This window comes from Oculina patagonica, chromosome 1 (genome assembly GCF_052425735.1).
Source record: "Oculina patagonica isolate OP01 chromosome 1, crgOcupat, whole genome shotgun sequence".
Lineage (NCBI taxonomy): Eukaryota > Metazoa > Cnidaria > Anthozoa > Scleractinia > Oculinidae > Oculina > Oculina patagonica.
Genome location: NC_135758.1, coordinates 4,802,252 through 4,822,916, shown reverse-complemented (window position 1 = coordinate 4,822,916; position 20,665 = coordinate 4,802,252). Strand labels below are relative to the sequence as shown.

The window sequence follows — 20,665 nt, the reverse complement described above, 5'->3', positions numbered from 1 at the left end:
GATTAGATTCTTTGTGGCGTCCAAATTTTAAATAAGGGCCGCCCTCGAATAAGCGCCGCATTCGAGGCGCGAAAAATTAAATAAGCGCCGCGGCGCTTATTCGAGTAAATACGGTAACCTTTTTAGAAAACTATCGTTTTCAACAGTCACCGCCATGATTAGGCCGAGTATGGTTAAATCAAAATCTTTGCCATTTTTAACTCGGAAAATTCCGAGTTTTGGATAGGGGGCCGATTTCACTCCTTCCCTCCTTCACTCCTTCCCTCGATTCCTGTAAACATTTTAATTGAATTAATTAATTAATATCAAATTGAATTAATCAATTAATCTTGTGATGCGGGTAGGGGGTTGGCTAAAATGCGAGCTTTATCCGTGTTACTTTATATGAAGTACACAAAGGCTATATATTTGTTTCTGAAAACCCAATGCTCTCCTTGTGGTATGCATTCTTCCAGGCGTAAACCCAAGCACACGGAATTTTGTGCTGAACGCATGCGCATATATGAAGTACTCAAAGACTATATATTTTCACCAAATGAGAACTGGTTAAAACTCAACAAAATTGGGGGTTCGATTTATCGCCGAGTATTTCCAAAACAAATTAGATGGTACAAGAAAAGAGTTCAATTTGAATGAAATATTCATCTATAAGCCGAGCGGTCATCAACACACGAAAATTAACAAGCGTGATTGTCCTCGTCCTCGTCCTCATCCTCGTCTGAAGTAGTCCAAAAATTGAAAACCGGCCGCCGCCATCTTGGAACAACTTAGCAGCCTGGCGATGTATGCGTGACGTCAAAGAGCACAACTTTTACTATCTCTTGGAGCTCAGTATGTGCAAAATGATGCTGTACAAACAGGCATTTCGAAAAACAAGCTAATACAAAATAAACAAGGAGTGTCAATTATTTAAACAATGTTTAAACTTCCTGCCAAACTTCAGGTTGAGCTCTTTGGCGTCACACATATATTGCCAAGCTGCTATGTTACTCCAAGATGGCGCCGGCCGGTAATAGATTTTCGGACTACTTCAGACAAGGATTTCATATGGTCTGTATACTCTTTGGAAGCTGAAAGTTTGGTCACTAACATAACTTGGAATGTTGTTTCGTTATTGCAATAGGTTTGTTTCGTTTTGTCTCTTTGCACAGCTACAATGTTTTTGATTTTTGTATTAGGATTAAGTCCCGTTCATTTGTCTACAGTTACAGAGAGTAATTCGTTAGTTCTCTTCACGATAATCATGTTAATTAGTTCTTTCGTTTACTTTTATTGTACTGTATGTAAATATTCGGTTTATCACTGTATGATTTCTGATTATTTGTACTTATAGCTGTAATTGTTCTTTTTTACAGAATGTAACTCATTTCCGTTTTATAGTCCGTTTTTATACCGTTTGAAGTTGTTATCGTTGTTTTGTACGTAGGTTTATGTTTTCAATCAAGTTCGTGTAAGTCCAGTCCTTGCATCCATTTAGAATTCACGTTTTGCCTCCACTTAGGCCTCCGCCGTTGGCGACGTTTACCGCTTGCGTCGCACGGCTTACATATCAATTGGTCATTGATTGACCGAAACTAATCAATATCAGTGAGCTAATTTTACCGAATAATTTCCATTGAGGAGTTGCTTTTCCGATTAATGCTCTTCGATTGAAAATTTGGTTCCATCAGGGGCCCTTAAACATAGGTTAGATGGTGTCCATCAAAGGGACAGACTGTGAACGATTAATGTTGGTTAATCCTGCCTTGCGACGCGCGTCTCCCGTTACTCTTCTGGTTACAAATTAAAGAAGGAGGGGAGGGACAGAATAACTCTACAACCCGCCTTTCGAAATTTCCATCCAGTTCTCTGAGAACGCGTTATTTGATGTTTTTCATTCCGTATCCGCACTCGGTTTCAAATTTGTCCCGCATCCCGCCTTCATCCTACTCCCGGGTGTGTAATTTCATCCCACTCCCGCCGTTGAAAATTCATTATCAGTCTTGATTTTAACCTCATCCCTAATCCCGCCAAGCTTGCTGCATGCGAGGAATATTCCAGAAACTCCGTAACCCTCGTGATAATTTATTTACTTTCTCGGAATTTCCTTTCCTCTTGAATGTTTCGTATTTTCACTTTCCAAAGCAAGCCTTGTTGCGGTAAGTACAACTTACTTTGTCCTCTACCTTGACCAGTTTTAAATATATAGTACAATTTTCATAGTCACGGCATTCATAAGATAACCAAGTGATGATCAATCGGAAAACTTAAGATTGCTACCATGGAAGAGCTAAAAATTGAAATCGATCAAATTGTGTGAAGTATATGGATAGGGTGTTCCATCTCCGCCAAAAATCAAAGTTGCAACTCAACATCCAACCTGAGCCATAAAAATCGGACTTCATCGTGCAACATTGATATTCTCTGACTTGAACTTCAAACTTTTCAATGCGAAGTCGGACAAGACGAATCAACGTTCGACTTCAGAGATCAAATTTTGATTTTACGTCGCTAATACCGAGTTAAAATGAAAGCTATGACTCTAATTCTGGGATTGTTGGAACAGCCTCGTCATATCATTTACGTCTTCAGCGGAAATGGTCTCTTCCCTTAAGAGAAGACATGTCATTTTTTTATCACTTTAATGTTTTACTCGATCAAGTAATAAGCATTCAGATGCTTCTCGACGCGCGTCTCTCGTTACTGTTCTGGTTCCAAATTAAAGAGGGAGGGGAGGGAAAGCGTGCTTCACGAAACCAATAACTCGAATAGTGTATTAATGCAGATGAACCAAAGCAAATGCAAATTACTTTGGACACTCAAATGAAATCCTTTCAGCCCACCACGTTCGAGATCGAAGCCATTCTTGTTATTTTTTATACAATACACAAGGTAAATATTAATTATCTTGTGGCCGACAAATAGCAACCCAGTCAGTAAACATTCGGTGTGGAAATAAGAAAGAAAACCATTTCACCTCAAATGACCTTCACGTCCATGTTAATTGAAAAGGACAATGTCCTTTCATATATGCTTTTTTCTATATAAATCTGATTTATGGACCAAAAGCAATCTGAAGCGAGCATAATTTGGCTTGGGAAGCGATATTGGGTATTTTAATGCCCCAAGGTGCACGAATCCAAAGCTGGGCCAAAATTCTGATCTCGAACAGGCGATATAGCAAGTAGAAGATTAAGGTGTGGAAATTTTGAGATGCTAACAAAGTAATATATCGAAAAAGCGCCCAACCTACCAATGAAGGATTCTCTAGATTTCGAGCAGCAATTATTTACTTCTGGCATTTCATTAAAAATGAAAAAAAAAATAGTAGAAATGCAATTTACAGCTTTTTGAGAAGCAATTGGGAATTATGTTGTTTACGTAAAAAGTCAAAAAATAAATTCTCAATCATACATTGTGTTTTGGAAAATGAAAACCTGACACTTCCTTGTAGGATCTAACTAAAAAATTTCGTTTTCTAATTTCCCAGAGCAACGAATGACGGATTTCAAGTCATTTTACTTTCCAAAGCGAACAGTATAAAATGAACTTGACAGCGTAGTTCTTTCTATGCAAGGTATAGGAGCTAGTCAGCTTTAAACGTTTGTTTCAACATCGGCGTGGTAAGTGTAACAAACCTTGTTTTGAACGAAACATATGTATTTTTATAAAACGTATTGTAAAGGGAGATATTTTGTGACAATAGTTTACGTGTGCGACGTAAATGCGTACAGTCAAACCCGTATTAAATGAACACCCTTTATTAAGCGGACAGTAGCTTGAAATAACGACATGATAGCACTACTATAGACCTCCAAGACCGCTTAGATTTTGGTCACCAAATCGACTCGCGTTTATTAAATCCAATCGCGTTTATTAAAGCCCGGCTCCATCATTATAGAACTGTCTTCTCAACTAAACAGTGGGCATTTATAAAGTGGCTGTTAAATGGTCATTTCGATTGTTTAAAACCCGTATTAGCTGGGCATGTATATTATCTTACTCCAGCTTGTGTATTTTCATCCCATATCCCGCCGTTTAGAATTCATCGTATCCCGCATTCCGCCAAGCTTGTGTGCAACACTCTACAAGCCTTTTAATCATGGTTGCTTGCATGAATTAATATGATTATTAACTAACTTTGTCCTCAATCTTAACCTGTTTAAAATACGTAGCACGATTTTTGCATTCATAAAAATCACAAAGCGATATCATCAATCGGAGACTTTAGAAATGTTATCTTGGAAAAAGGGGAAAAAGTGAAATTAGACGTCCTTAGTAGATATCTTTTTGAAGGTTTTTAGCTCGATAGCATCCGCCGTCTTTAAGTTAGAGTATTTTGAATTTCGGAGTTTCACGCCACACGAGATCAAAGATGGCCGCCAGAAGGCTGTCACGTTTTCTTAAAAAAGTGCCTTATCCTGCGATTTTTAACAATCTTCACGGTTGAGGTTTCGCGAGATGTGTTTATGTGAATATTTACTTGTTCGTGAGGGGTGATCTGAGCGCTTTTTGTAGCAGAAGTGAATGCCAGATGTTTTTATTGATTTCCGGCTGCCATGTTGGAGCCCAAGCAGTTGGGCTCCAACATGGCGTTTCCATACTGTGCCCTGTGCTCTCTAAATTCGCGTGAAACAGTTTGATGGATAACTCGAATACGGAACAACGTACAGACCTGAAACTTGGAAAAGTAGTTTATATAGTAGTTTTCTACAACCTGTAATATTCCTGATTTTTTTGAAACGACAGTTTTGGATTTATTTTTTCGCGGCGTGACAAGAGGGTCTCAATGGGGTGGTGGCTATTTTACAGCTAACGGCTAATTTATTTCTATTACGGTTAACAGAAGTTAAAAATTAATTTCCATTGTTTTTAAAAGTTAAAAATTAATTTCCGTTATTGAAAAACATATTTTACATGTTTTAGGTCTTAGGACCATTCTGGAACGATAAAGTGATCTAGTCTGTTATATTTAAAGTTACTGACCGAGTACGGTTACCATATTTTACGGCTAACGGTTAAAATTTTCCAATTATTACGCCTAACGGCTAAATTTTTGGCCGTTTTACGGTTAACTGTTAACCCCATTGAGACCCTCTGACAATGGCGTGACAGTGAAAACCACTTATTGTATGACCTAGGAGTATATATTTCGATTTCTTTGGTGGCTTTAACATTCATAAAGCCACAAAGCGTAGAAGAATCGCAATCTCGGTCGTTTCCTTCTAGATACAAAGCTGTTTGGTTCTTCGTCTGTTTAATACAGTAAAAACCGGAGTAATAAAATCGATCAAATCATGCAAAATACATTATGAAGTGAACAAAAATAGTAAAATCACAGGCTTTCGTGTTTTGATAATACTTAGAATTAGCGAAAGATTTGCATGAGTTGCGTGACTGATTTTCGTTGCTGTGTGAACGCTAACAGTGAGTCACGCGAGAAGGTTTACGCGAATGAACGCTCAATGAAGGTAACATTCGCGCAGTAATTAAAACAGTTCCTATTGTTGACGCGTATTGATTTTCGGATCATTCTCTTGATCTAACAGTAGTGGTGAGCACAAGTTTATTAATGGCAGCTTGAGATAATCAGTCAACGTTACTTATGAGGAAGGAGGGGCTGGTGAGATTTGAGGGGGAGTCAGCCAAAAAAATATAGTTTGTAAGGGGGGTGGGGGGGGGGGGTCTTTGAAAATAATCATACTTTTAAGTATTAAAATGAGTGCATCTGTAATGGTTAAAAATCTTGCCAGAATGCCCAAAATAGTATTTCTGAGGTTCTTCTGAAAATTCAAATTTTCCTGGTGGAGCATGCCCCCGGACCCCCCTACTTTGTTATGTACCAAACGCCATTAACTCAATGCAACCTAACGGCTATTTGGTTACAAGCGTAGTCAAACCATACTAACAAACGGCATCCACGATTAACAGTCAAGGCAATGACAGCCTTTTGGGGATATAGATTGTCTATAATTATGACTTAACAACTGATACATTCTTGATCATTGTTTTTTTCGAAAGGGGGGGGGGTGGTCATGATCATCGCAAAAATATTGGATTACGAGGGGGGGGTCAGGTAAAAAATTTGCGAAGAATATGGGGGCCATTATATACAACAGTGACTATCTATCGAATCCCACAACCCCCCCCCCCCCCCCACAAAATATGAGCGGTCCCTTAACAGAGCCAATAATAACAGCCACACATCAGACAATTCTACAAAATTTTAAATGATTTCATTTTATAGTCACCAGCTTGACATCAAAAATAAGATTTCGAAAGACTACTGCTATTCGAGCTGCCACGTCAAAAAGATCAGTTATCTTTTTTTCTGATCTATACTATTTTCTTTTCGAAACCTCTCTCAAGGTCTTCGTGACACGTGTGGTTGTGTATCGCGTGACCTGCGTGGCGTGACAAACAATGTCAGCCCCATTCCTATGTTTGCGATGAAAAACATTTATTGTTTCTTGTTGAAAATGGCACAAGGAGCCCTCACATGAGCTATGAGGATAAATAAAAAAAATAATTCTTACTTGTTATCGTCGCGTTTTTTGCGTTTTATCGGCCATTTTGAATTTTTAATACTCGGTCTAGCAGGTTGGAGGTCTGGAATCGAGAAAAGTGTGGGGTCTGGGACGGTCGAAACATTCGGAAATGTTAATTCTCGGGACGACATCCGATCAAGCTACGAGTACTATATAGTGACAAGGGGTGAAACTCCCAGCTTTCATGGTCGAACCTTTCTGCCAGTTGGGGGTCATGGAAGTGGAATACCATCTTGCAACCGGAAGTAAAAATGTAACTTGCGGAAGAGACAGTAATGCGTACAAAATGGCCTAATATCTTCCGGGGTTGTCAAGTATAGTCTCAATACCACCCAAAACTCTAAATTTCTTTTAATCCTTACATATAGTTTGCTTGAATAACTTCGGCGGCGGCCTTGAGTTGAAGGAAGCGTAAAGTTTTAAAAAAATTGAATGAAACTAGTCAATCATGCTTTTGTTTAAGGGCATTCATTTGGTCTGTCGGTTCAGTACGGCCCTTTTGTTGGATACTAAAAGTAGTGTTTAAATCTGAATGAAAATTTCTGTAAATTTACAAGTTCTGTAAAAAGTATAGCCTGAATTTTTCCATTCTCGTCGTTGTTTTGCATAGAACGTGCAGGCGGTGTTCAGCTAATTACGCCTTTTGTTTTGTGACCTTCTAATTTGCAATTCTCGTTTCGGCTAAACAGTGATGAGTTTGAGAAATGGCGGTGTTTTCCTCGACAAGTAAATTCAAAATAACAGAATGGTAGGTATAAAAAAATTAAATTTTGTCCGCGCCGATGTATTTCACCGGCAACGATGAACGTCGTCTAACAAAAGGTTTAATTAGCAACCCCCGTTCTACACGTGCACTTGCGTTTTAAATCTTTGCATATGTTACAAATCTCATCTGAGAACGAAATTAAATATTCAGTCGATCATTCTATTTCCGTTTGCAAAAACAAACAAACTTCCTGAATTGAAAAGAACCAATCAGAGCAAACAATGCCATTTACTTCCGCCTTCAATCTGTCAATCAATGAATCGAAATTCCTACTTCCGTGACCCACAACTGGCAGGAACGTTCAACCAAATCAAAGATTTTAAAACGACGCCAAAATATTATATACCTTACAAACATTTGGGCAAATTAAGCCCGTGGATATCTCATTCAACCTTTCTCCTGTCTCCCGAGTAAGTATGGTAAAATTCAGACAGATATTTGGATGCTAATTTATGTCAAATTTAAAGGCTGTCATTTTAAGTTTCACCCCTTGTCATAAACTAAGAGTTACGAGGGTTTTCCGAAGATTTCTCGATTCCAGTGTCCTCGTTCCGGCTGACCGCGTATAATTTATTCGGCTCCAGACCACCAACTTGCAGACCGCGTAAAAAGAAAAAAAAAGACCGGACAAAAGCAGGTAAAGCTCTATTTTTATTTATCCTCCTAACTGATGTGAGGTCCCCCTGTGAAACGGCAAGATTTCCGCACAGCCCCAAACATTTATTATGCATACAGTTCTTTGTTTATTGAAAACAATAGCCAGAACAATAGAGACTAAAGCTCTTTGTTTAACTTTCCATCTTTTTCAGCCAGAATTGCTGGATATGTTGCCAATATAACAATATAATTTTTGCCTTCAACTTTTTCTTATAAACTTAAACAATTGTGAAGCTTGTTGCTTTTTGTCCAATATTTTTGGTCTTTTATGCTAATTTATACTAATTATACAAATATGTTTAAAAATACTATGGGATGTTTCGGACAAAAGTATTTTTTCCTGAAAGCCTTTTTCAAAAGAGGTATGTCTTTCTTCTCAGTTGTAAATATCTTCTGTGAAAATAAATAAATAAAGAGTAAATGTCGTCAATTTTGACAGTTTTTTGACTTACAGGTATCCTTTCAACGTATATTTCGTGCACCCCGAGACATATCCCCGCCATCAATTTAAAAAGTATCCGCATCCCGCCTCCCGAAGTGTGCATATTCAGTTTTCACCAATGGTATTTTCATCCCGTATCCAGCCATTTTAATTTCCACGTATCCCGCATCCTGCCAAACCTAATCCCTTTAGAAACCCAATTACACCTCTGCTGTATCGTGACGTAACATGGTCATGATAGTCTGTTTTCTAAGAATATTGAGAATCCCCGAGCGTTTCTAAGTTTCACTTTCGAGAGCGAACTTCTCCCTGGTAAGTACAACTAACCTTTGTATTTAAGCCTCCATCTTAACCGGTTTAGAATATATATACTTCGATATCTTTGATAGCCAAGAAAAATCACAAAGCGATAATGAATCGAAATCCCGATCTGATTTTCATTTAGATACAAAGCTGTTTGTTTCTGTGATCCCATGTCTGTTACTGTGGAAAGGCGGAAGAATGAAATCGATCAAATCGTACGAAGTATATTATGAAGTGAACACAAATTATAAAAACTTCACGGCCTTTTCGTGTATTGAAAAGAATGCAGAATTACAACACAGCGAACAAGATCAGTTCTTTCTTGATGGCCTTATTTATCTTCGGGGCAAGTCGGTCTTTCTGAAAGGTGAATTCGCTTAACAAGTCAACAACAAAATGAAACTGATTTGGAAAGTTTCGGACTATCCCGTCTACATTTAACAAAGAATGAAGATGGCAAAGGATGTAAACTTTAGAAGAAATGTTGCATTGCTCTCTGTATTTTTACAGGGCTTGAAATTTCGTTGTTTTTAATTTGTATTTGTCTTTGTCTGACGCTTTTCTTACAGTGAAAGTCCCTCAGTGTCTTCAGTCAGTTATCACTTTTGGTATTATTTTTGGCAGAAGATCGAGAAACTAAACTAAACTAAAAAAAGAAAAAAAGAAACAACACATACGTTACTAACAACAAGCTTATGGAGCAAGGTACATAAAGGTTCTGGCACTGATCTGTCATATTAAAATAATTGAATATAGCTGCATATATCGGTCCGGCCTGGCTTGTCTGTGTTATGTCTCAACAAAATGAGGTTTGAATGGACACAAAATGGAGCAATTGAAAAAATTATAAAGTCATTAGTACTTTAGTAGGAACTGAATTTTTGAGTAATTTCTGCATATTACTCAAAAACACGTTTTTAACCGTTAAATTGATTTTTTTGGCGCTACGGTGCTAAATTTCTCTAAACTTTGCTAGAAGTCCGATGGCAGTCTTGGAGGGAGTCTAATTCCCTACTCGGATTACCGGAGCCAAGGCTGTCATCTCCAAAGTCTTCCTTCCTTTTCTTTCTTTACTTCATTTTCCCCATTTGCTTTGCTTCCCTTCCGTTGTTCCTTCATTTGTATTTGTCACAGTTTTGTACCCTGCTGTCGTTACTTGGCCTTATGCAGTATACTGGGTAATCAGTTTTATGTTCCCAAGCTTTGGAGATGGCAGATTAAGGCCACTTTCTGTCATTCCTATTGCCTTTTTTTGTTTGCTTAGACCTTTTTTTCTAAGGTTTGGGGTTTAGTTTTGGTTGTTTTTGTTTAGTTTTGGGGTATTTGGGGGTTATTCATTTCTACATTATTGCTTTTAGACTGTTGTGACAGCTAACCTCCATTCTAATCCGCATATAGCTTGAGGGAGAGTGCTGCAAATAGATTACTATTTGTCAGCGGTCTCCCTCAAAGCTTATATAAGGATTCACACATGTGCATTCATTCTCCTTTTCGCGCCAGGCTGGCGTTTCGGTCCACCGCGTTTTATTTATCCTTTAGTGTTTTATCTCCCTCGGCTTTTCTCGCTGTCGACTTTCAGGTTTTAGTTTTCTCCCGCCCTCTCATCCCATTGCTACTTATTTTTTTCCTACCTGAAAGCGACAGCTTACCCCCATTCTAATCCGCATATAACTTGAGGGAGAGTGCTGCATATAGATTACTATTTTAAGTAGCTAAAAAACTTTTCTTTTATTATCTTTTACAAGGTTCGTAGAAGAGGACATCATGAACAACATAGACTACATTTTACAAGCCGTCTGTATCGGCTTAACTGTCGCTACCTTTCTTCTCAACACCGGTCGTGGTCTAAAAGCCATCGAGATATGCAAAGAATGTTTGATTTTCCTCAATAATGAAGCACTGGGGAAACAAGAACATTTAGTCAAACTATTTCAAATTGGTTTCTATAAATTGATGTTCAGCTCGTATTGCTTTCTCTCTGATTACACAAATGCAATAAAATACGGAAGAAAACTTCTTGTCATTTGCCGCGAGGGTGGTCAAACAGCCATAGAAGAGAAAATTACTATAGCACTAGCAGGCAAATATGAACGGTGGTGTAAATATGCCGAGGCAAGAGAACTTTACGAGAGAGCGATCAATATCATGATAGAAACTAGCAACAGAGAAGGACAAGCATACGCTTATGGAAAATGCGGAACTATGTCTTATTATCTTGGTGAATATGTGAAAGCTGAGGAACATCTGAGGAAAGCACTTGCGATCAGAATTGAAATTGGCGACAGAAAGGGAAAAGCATCATCCTACGGAAACTTAGGAGCTGTGTTTCACTCTCTTGGTGAATATGACAAAGCTAAAGAATATCTCGAGAAAGCACTTGCGATGAAAATTGAAATTGGCGACAAAAAAGGAGAAGCATCATCCTACGGAAACTTAGGAACTGTGTTTAACTCTCTTGGTGAATATGACAAAGCGAAAGAATATCTCGAGAAAGCACTTGCGATCAGAATTGAAATTGGCGACAGAGCAGGAGAAGCAGCAGATTACGGAAACTTAGGAACTGTGTTTAACTCTCTTGGTGAATATGACAAAGCTAAAGAATATCTCGAGAAAGCACTTGCGATCAGAATTGAAATTGGTGACAGAGCAGGTGAAGCATCATCCTACGGAAACTTAGGAACTGTGTTTAACTCTCTTGGTGAATATGACAAAGCTAAAGAATATCTCGAGAAAGCACTTGCGATCAGAATTGAAATTGGTGACAGAGTAGGAGAAGCAGCAGATTACGGAAACTTAGGAACTGTGTTTAACTCTCTTGGTGAATATGACAAAGCTAAAGAATATCACGAGAAAGCTCTTGCGATCAGAATTGAAATTGGCGACAGAGAAGGAGAAGCAGCAGATTACGGAAACTTAGGAACTGTGTTTAACTCTCTTGGTGAATATGACAAAGCTAAAGAATATCTCGAGAAAGCACTTGCGATCAGAATTGAAATTGGTGACAAAGCAGGTGAACCAGCAGATTACGGAAACTTAGGAACTGTGTTTAACTCTCTTGGTGAATATGACAAAGCGAAAGAATATCTCGAGAAAGCACTTGCGATCAGAATTGAAATTGGCGACAGAGCAGGAGAAGCAGCAGATTACGGAAACTTAGGAACTGTGTTTAACTCTCTTGGTGAATATGACAAAGCTAAAGAATATCTCGAGAAAGCACTTGCGATCAGAATTGAAATTGGCGACAGAGCAGGAGAAGCAGCAGATTACGGAAACTTAGGAACTGTGTTTAACTCTCTTGGTGAATATGACAAAGCTAAAGAATATCTCGAGAAAGCACTTGCGATCAGAATTGAAATTGGCGACAGAGCAGGTGAAGCAGCAGATTACGGAAACTTAGGAACTGTGTTTAACTCTCTTGGTGAATATGACAAAGCTAAAGAATATCTCGAGAAAGCACTTGCGATCAGAATTGAAATTGGCGACAGAGCAGGTGAAGCAGCAGATTACGGAAACTTAGGAACTATGTTTAACTCTCTTGGTGAATATGACAAAGCGAAAGAATATCTCGAGAAAGCACTTGCGATGAAAATTGAAATTGGCGACAAAAAAGGAGAAGCATCATTCTACGGAAACCTAGGAACTGTGTTTAACTCTCTTGGTGAATATGACAAAGCTAAAGAATATCTCGAGAAAGCACTTGCGATCAGAATTGAAATTGGTGACAGACGAGGAGAAGCAACAGATTACGGAAACTTAGGAACTGTGTTTAACTCTCTTGGTGAATATGACAAAGCTAAAGAATATCTCGAGAAAGCACTTGCGATAAAAATTGAAATTGGTGACAAAAACGGAGAAGCATCATCCTACGGAAACTTAGGAACTGTGTTTAACTCTCTTGGTGAATATGACAAAGCTAAAGAATATCTCGAGAAAGCACTTGCGATAAAAATTGAAATTGGCGACAAAAACGGAGAAGCATCATCCTACGGAAACTTAGGAACTGTGTTTAACTCTCTTGGTGAATATGACAAAGCGAAAGAATATCTCGAGAAAGCACTTGCGATCAGAATTGGAATTGGCGACAGAGGAGGAGAAGCAGCAGATTACGGAAACTTAGGAACTGTGTTTAACTCTCTTGGTGAATATGACAAAGCTAAAGAATATCACGAGAAAGCTCTTGTGATGAAAATTGAAATTGGTGACAAAAACGGAGAAGCATCATCCTACGGAAACCTAGGAACTGTGTTTAACTCTCTTGGTGAATATGACAAAGCGAAAGAATATCTCGAGAAAGCACTTGCGATCAGAATTGGAATTGGCGACAGAGCAGGAGAAGCAGCAGATTACGGAAACTTAGGAACTGTGTTTAACTCTCTTGGTGAATATGACAAAGCTCAAGAATATCTCGAGAAAGCACTTGCGATCAAAATTGAAATTGGTGACAGGGCAGGAGAAGCAGCATGCTACCGAAACTTAGGAACGTTGTTTCTTTTTCTTGGTGAACATGTCATGGCTGAAGGTTATCTTGATAAGGCAATTTCAATTAGTCAAGATATTGCAGACCTTGACAAAGAGTTTGAATGTCTTTGTACCCTGGCAATGGTAAAGGTTTCCCAAGGAAACTTCCAGGAAGCGTTTGATCATCTGCTTCTGAGTATTAACAAAAGTGAAATTTTGCGTGGTTTTCTGAAAGATAACGATCAATTTAAAATGTTCTTTTCTGACGTCCACAGTTCTCCCTACCAGTATCTAAGTGCATTCTTTTGTTTTTCTGGAAACCCTAACAATGCTCTTTATGTTCTAGAGTTGGCACGGGCTAGAGCTCTAGCAGACTTGATGGCGTCTCAGTACTCTGTTGAAAGTGAAATCTCAGCTAATCCGCAATTATGGATTGGCATTGAGAATATCATGAAGAAAGAGAGAAACTGCGTTTGCCTGTACGTTTCTTATTTTGACCAATATGTGTTTTTGTGGATTCTCAAAACAAGTGGAGTAATTCGCTTTCGAAAAAAAACAGTAAATGAAAACATTGTTGGTGTCGGATTTGTTGGCAGGTTGACTGATTTTTTTGATAAAAGCTTCCGCAGCTTTGGTGTTTTATCCGAGGAGAATTGTGAAGACCGATCTTTCAATGTCATTGACCCAAAATTGAAATCATGCCAAGAAGAGAGCCTAGCAGTTTTGCGACTTGTAGAGGACGACGATGAAGAAATTCAAAATTCCGAATCGAGCTTTTCTTTGTGTTACAGAATGCTCATCGCCCCTGTGGCTGACTTACTTGACGAGCCCGAAATCATCATTGTTCCCGATCGGTCCTTGAACCACGTCCCATTTGCAGCGTTAAATGATGAAAGCGGGAAGTATTTATCAGAGACTTTCAGGATCCGCATCGTTCCTTCATTGTCCACTCTCAAGCTCACTCAGGACAGTCCTGCAGACTATCACTGTCAGACTGGTGCACTGATAGTGGGTGATCCTGTGGTTGGCCGGGTGCGTTACATGGGACGTGTTGAGAACTTTAAACCATTGCCTTGTGCAAGAAAGGAAGCAGAGATGATTGGAGAACGGCTGGGCGTACAACCTTTGTTAGGACAGTGCGCGACCAAGCAGGCGGTGCTTGAAAGGTTACATTCAGTGAGTCTGATACATTTTGCTGCACATGGAAATGCTGAAAGAGGAGAAATTGCTCTTTCGCCCTTATGCACTGCTACTGGAATTCCAAGTGAAGAAGACTACCTGTTGACAATGTCTGACATTTCGAAAGTTCGACTGCGAGCTAAGCTGGTGGTACTTAGCTGTTGTCACAGTGGACGTGGACAGATCCGAGCCGAGGGAGTGGTTGGAATCGCTCGAGCATTCTTAGGGTCCGGTGCACGTTCAGTACTGGTGGCACTGTGGGCCATAGAAGACAGAGCGACAGAGCAGCTGATGCGTCGCTTCTATGAGCACCTTTTTCGTGGGGAAAGTGCCAGTGAATCTCTTCACGAGGCCATTAAGTGGATGAGAGGTAACGGCTTTGCCAAGGTTTCGGAGTGGGCACCGTTTATGCTGATTGGAGATAACGTGACATTTGACTTTGGGAAAAAAAGTAAGTTTTCTTAAATAACTAAATATTTCGCATTTTGGGTTGTAACGATGGAGGTTATGATGTGTAACTTCGAGAAAAAACTGATTAACGTTTTAACGCTTCCCATGACGGTACTTTCATCCACGGGCGTTGTCTCCGCCTCAGGACTGTGGGGCCCGGCTTCTTGTATGTACAAAATAGGTGATCAAAAGAACAGTGGAAACTTTTTAATGAGAAAATCTTAATGATAACAGTCCAAATTTGCCGCTGAAACTAAAAGGCAAATATTTCTTGGAGACATTGTAGTGTGTAACATCGCTATATTTATTTTTTAATGAGCCTTACTAAATTATTATTGGCGAGGCCTGCTAAATACAAATGATGAGTGAGAATATAAGGTAATACTATAGACTAAAATGTCTGATATAATACTCTTAGCATAATCCAGTGACGGACTATATTCGAAAATTTTCAATCTAAACGCTACGCTACATGCAGCTACATACGCTACATATCGATCTTAGAAGACTCCTGGAGCGCGCCCAGGATTTTTCGTACATTATGGCCAAAAAAATATTAATCAAAAACACCAACCATCGAGTTTCATCGATACTCTATGTTTATGTTTATGCTAAAACAGTTAGGATGCTCGCTCTCGGTTTTTATCGACTTTGATAATTTACTCGTGGTTCACTATATATCAATCGAAAGATCTAGAAATCGAATTGCTGATTACTTGCTTCTAACATTTTACGATATCGTCTTAGTATCTCAGATCGCGCGCAACAAAACAATGAAAGCATAGAAAAAGCTAGAGCTGCGTTTTAAACAATTCTGGTTGGATCGTTGTTTAGTGACTCATTTATGCTCTTTATCGTAATCTTTTCTGATTGGATTCCCGTGCTCTTATTAGCTTACAGACCCTGCCATCGTGTCTTTAACATAACGTATCCTATTGAAGGGCTTGTTTTGTATTGACGTTGTTAAAGAATGCTCAGAGCGACTTAACCATTGTTTTTGGATTTCATATCGTTGTCTTTAGAGAGTTTTATTTTGTAGTATTATTGTATGCCAAGAGAAACCAAAGCCATTTCAGTCACAGTATCCCGTCGAAATAGATATCCAAAGATTTTTGAAATGACACAAATTTCCATCCGAAAATTGAATAAGCCCCTCCATATATCTCCGTATATAAGCCACTCCCGAAAATAAGCTCACCTGAAAAGAACGTCGAGCCCAGGACTTATTTTCGGAATCATGGCTGGAATTGGAAAGGAATCTGTGCACGAAAAAATACTCACATATATAAATACTGTAAACTCCTAAACATAACGATTCGAAACACAAAACAAGCTGTCGCCAAATGAACATCGCAAATCTCTTATTTGGGCAAACGTAGTGTGTGTGTGTGTGTGTGGGGGGGGGGGGGCTTAAGGTCTTAAAATCCGTAGGGTTATCCTGCGGGCGGGGCAACTAGTCTTATAGATGTAATTATTTAGTAGTGCTAATCCTTCTTGTTATGTGTGACTCCCCCGGGTTGCATGGAGCTTTTTTCAAGCAAACAGGGTGAGGATAATAAAGAAGAGCATCAGCTAGAAGATATTTCTTGTTGAACCACCAGGTTCCCGCAATGATCAGTAAAAAGAATTTAGATTTGGAGCACGGGCAGGAATAAAATAGGTAAACTGAATCTCAGTGGCAAGAGCATGGATCAAAGTGTTTTCAATTTTTCCACTGGATTTTTTGTAACCTGTGTCTGTTCCCTTAAGTCATGGCGGAGGAGAAAATCCTTCCTGCGTCCTGATCAAACTCATAAGCGGCGCGTTTGTTTATGCACAGCTATACAAATCAGATAAGCGTGAATTTTGATTACAGTTTCGCGACTTTTCGGTGAATTTTTCTCTTCTTATTTTTTGTCTTTCAGATTTGATTCAAACTAGTAGTAAAAACACTTAAGAGAAATTTAAAACCTCGATATATTCTTAGACCAACCAAGCTCCGCTTGAATTGAAGTCTATGGAAATCCAGCGAGTGGTCATTTGTTACTGTATTCCTAAGATCATCTCCTCTAGCGCGCTTGTAAATTGAGTGCAAAACAATTTTTCTCTTAAATCGTTTCTCGTAAGGCGCTAAGCACGGAAAGCGTGAGTCGTCGCGCGTAAAGCGCGCGCGAGCCTCACACACCCGTTAACACTCCCTCCAGATCTTTCGTTCGAAGACCGCGCGCGATCGCAAAATTTAAGAGTGTTTTGCAGTCTTGCTTGTGAATAGTGAACTAGACACCCGCTGCCAGTTGAAATTCTACAGTGTGACTTCTCGAACCAGGCCTTTTGGAAGAATGTTCACCAATCAAGATGTTAATTGAGAACAAAGGATGGTGACTTTTTTTAACAAACAACAGTTCAACAACAAATTTGAAAACCCAACAAAGTACGGAAGATGCAGCCCTCTCGGGAAACTTTGAAACTGCTTTTTGATTGGCTAGTTTCGATCCTAAACGTAGAGCGTTTTCAAGCTAAACCGGTTCCAAGAAAAATGTAATAATTAGGATACTTTGACGCCAAAGATGGGATCTGTAGAGTGTGTACAATAAGGCGGACTCGATAGTATGCAAATTCAGGTAAAACGGTGTTTTATTTGTCTTCACGTGGTTACAAAAATTGTTGTAGAGTTGTTGTCTGGATGCTTTCACGTCATTGCTCTGTTTGCGAAAAAGAAAGCCATCCATTGTTCTCAATTAACGTTTTGATTGGTCACCTTCCTTTCACGGGGCCCGGTTCGAGTAGTCGGTCTCTAATAATGTAATTATTATTATCAATGGTTAACAATCACCGAGTTTATAAACACCTATAGCGATAAAGTTCGTTTTACCATTTTATTTTGATATACCATCTGCGGCATTTTTATGATTGTAATATAGTTACATTTAAGATTGTTATGTTGATGTATATTTTGTAATTTAAAATTTTAATCTTTAGCTCTTATATATCACGTCTGTTATTAAAGGACCCTAGTCAGCCGCACCTTTGTTTTTGTTTACACGAAGCATGTCTAAATGAAAGAAAACACTGTGAAACTGCCACATATAATTCAAAAGACTTTAAGTAACACAAAATACAGTCTGTAATACAATAAGAATTCACTTCCCCATACAGTTTTCATAATTTCACCTTCACCTGTCCCCTGGCGCCAAGTTGGCGCATAGGGCCTCCACATGTGCTCTCCATCGATTCCTGTCTTGCGCTGCAGTGCGCACCTCTCTCCAGGACTGCCACCCTGCATTGGACCTCTCCTTTTCTACTGTGCGCTGCCAGGTTGTTTTTGGCCTGCCTCTCTTTCTCTTTCCCTCTGGGGTCCATTTCATAATTTCAATGGCATCGAAAATGGCAGAGGCTGACTAGGGTCCTTTAATTGTAGTTTTTAGAAATTTAAAATTGAAATCTAATTATTTGTAGGAGGGTTACTTGTCTCTTGAAACTGTTATGTGTCTTCCCTAAATAAAAACATTTTTCACGATTGTATTTTTACAAATACAGTGTAGTTACTGTCTCTTTTTCCATTGGCTGAGGGTATTCCCGGCATGCATTTACTAACTATTCGCACTGCATAAATTATCGTCATCGCATATAAGTACTACAAATCATGAATAAATTGACATTGATCAAGTGTAACGGCGGAGAAAACATGCCAAGTGCGATTAGTAGCCAACTGGTAGTTTTGTTGAATATTGTTGGGAGTCGGTTGTGGGTGTTCATATCGTTTGAGGGTATTATGGACGGTACAATTTCACCTACCCACCCACCCACCCTTAATGTACTTAGTTGGCACTGCGACTCTTTTCGGGTAGCCGAATTTATCCCCAATCTTAAATGCGATGCGATAATTGTTGCGGTGCGGAATAGGATACTAATCTGCTTACAGATTAGTCCGAATGCATGCTGGGAATACATGAACTCCAAGAGTTCACTCACTATTGGTCACTCGTGGTGCCTGGACATCTTGTAAACATGTACACAGCGAATTAAGCAAACATGTGTTAATTGCGTTCCGCGCAACGGCGCGTTAGTTAATAGGGACCTTCAGATCTAAGTGCGAGCACGAGATTGAGTACGAGTACGCTTTTTTCGATTTTTTAATGACAGGAAGCTGCTATGTGATTTCGATAAATAAGTCGTCAACAAAATTCAAACAGCATTAAAAAAATTGGACTAGCCCGTCTGTATTTAACAAAGAATGAAGACAAAAAGCATGTAAAACATTAAATAACTTAGTAGAAAGGTGTATTTCATTTTGTCTCTGTCTTTGTGTGGTGCTTGTCTTGCAGGGGAAGTTCCTCCGTGTTTATGCCCCTTTTGGTTTCACTTTTTACGCAGACGCAACAACTCGACGCAACAGTTTATTTCAGTGGTTGATCCAAGTCCTCGGCAACCACGGGTAGGGAAAGCCTTGAAAAGTTGAGCTGTTCCATTTTAAACAGGCTTCTTGCTTCTAATCAAAGCGCCTCGTACGGTGTCTTGACAGTTCAAGCCGCAAAATATGCGCCATCTTTAGGTGAGCGAATTTAAACTCAATCTGCTGTTGTTTAGCTCGTCCCCAATCTTCCTCAACATGGTACCAATCTCCCTGGACGTGCGCTTTTCTCTGTTTGCTGTGTCAGCATCCGCTGACCTGTGCTGAGCGCCGGCGTTAGTTGATTGGGCTGCGCGGTCACGTGGTTCAATGCGCTTGAAGCTTCGTCTGCGGCTGCTGTTTCGGCGGAGAAGACCTGAAAATCCCATGATGCAGTGAAAACTGTAGGACTTGTGAACAATTCTGTTAGAAAATGAATACAAAATGGTCATTAGCTAATGATACGATATAACGAGCTGTTTCACTAACTTCATTGAAAATGCATCAAGTTTCCTTTGCAGAATTCCTGCTCTCTTTTCATTAGCCAGTTACAATTCCCAATAAATAATCGAATTAAGCCGGCGCATACAGACAAACAGATGACATTTGCGGCCAATTCTAATGTCGGATCTGTATGCCGGTGTGTTGAACAAGTGAAAATAATTTCGCGGAAACCTATAATAGGATTTAGAAGACAAGGAAATAATTTGCCGACTGAAGTATAGAACTCTTATGAATAAAATAATTATGTGTTAATATATTGCGGTTTGTTAATACGGTGTTCATATTAGATCATTGCCGAATCGACATTGAGGAGGGAAAAATGTTTCAATATAAAACTACTTTACGATTTCGTCTTTTCTTACTTTAAATACGAGCGGATTTCTTTGTTGTCTACAAGCTTCACGGTATTAAATGGATACTTTTTTGTCTTTGAACTGGCTTTTGCTGTAAGCAAATACGTTTTATCCGTTTCATTCACGTGTAGAGAGCCTGAGTACGGAAAACTATTTGGATTTTTGTACCTATGGCTTGCCGAGGCGTAGTCCCACAAAGCTGGTTATCTCTAATTAGCTCCTTTAGCGATTTTTTCAACGAGTCAGTTTTGTTCGGAAATGTCGCTGTTAGCGCTCTCGCACAAGTCACAGAACCGGAAAGAAACTTAAACTAACACAATAGGTTTCAGTGGATAATGACTTCTCCTTTCTGGATTATTAAAATTGAGAAGATTTGTGGGTGAAACTTTTATTATTAATTGAGTATATTACGTCGGATTTGTAAAAAGTTCGTGAGTTTTTATTTTCATAGCAGCAATTCAGTTAAATTCACGGAGTTGAATAAACTTGTACAATATGAAAAGTAGAGTTAACTAGATGTTGCCTTTTCTCACTTAAATATACCACGAAAGGCAGAAAAATTACTTCGAAAATGAGGTGTGATATTTTATAGGCGGGCTCGGGTCGGCGAAATTGTCCTTTCTCTAAGTGAGTAAAAGCCAGGACCTGATTGATTAT

At 39.1% G+C, this 20,665-nt stretch overlaps 4 protein-coding genes across 4 annotated transcripts in view; 3 read left to right on the top strand and 1 right to left on the bottom strand.

The window, feature by feature from the left end:
- LOC144648597 (uncharacterized) overlaps nucleotides 1-20,665 on the bottom strand; it is a 701,885-nt gene that overhangs the window by 387,156 nt on the left and 294,064 nt on the right.
- Nucleotides 1-20,665, top strand: part of LOC144649639 (uncharacterized) — a 187,879-nt gene that overhangs the window by 53,017 nt on the left and 114,197 nt on the right. The window lies entirely within an intron of this gene.
- LOC144652372 (uncharacterized) overlaps nucleotides 3,567-20,665 on the top strand; it is a 107,687-nt gene continuing 90,588 nt past the window's right edge. The window contains exon 1 of the mRNA XM_078512552.1: nucleotides 3,567-3,602. The gene's annotated coding sequence lies outside the window, so the exon portion shown is untranslated. The remainder of the gene's footprint in view (nucleotides 3,603-20,665) is intronic.
- Nucleotides 10,448-18,293, top strand: LOC144650524 (uncharacterized). The gene has a single exon (XM_078510252.1). The coding sequence runs from the start codon at nucleotides 10,460-10,462 to the stop codon at nucleotides 14,795-14,797; it is 4,338 nt and encodes a 1,445-aa protein (XP_078366378.1). The 5' UTR covers nucleotides 10,448-10,459; the 3' UTR covers nucleotides 14,798-18,293.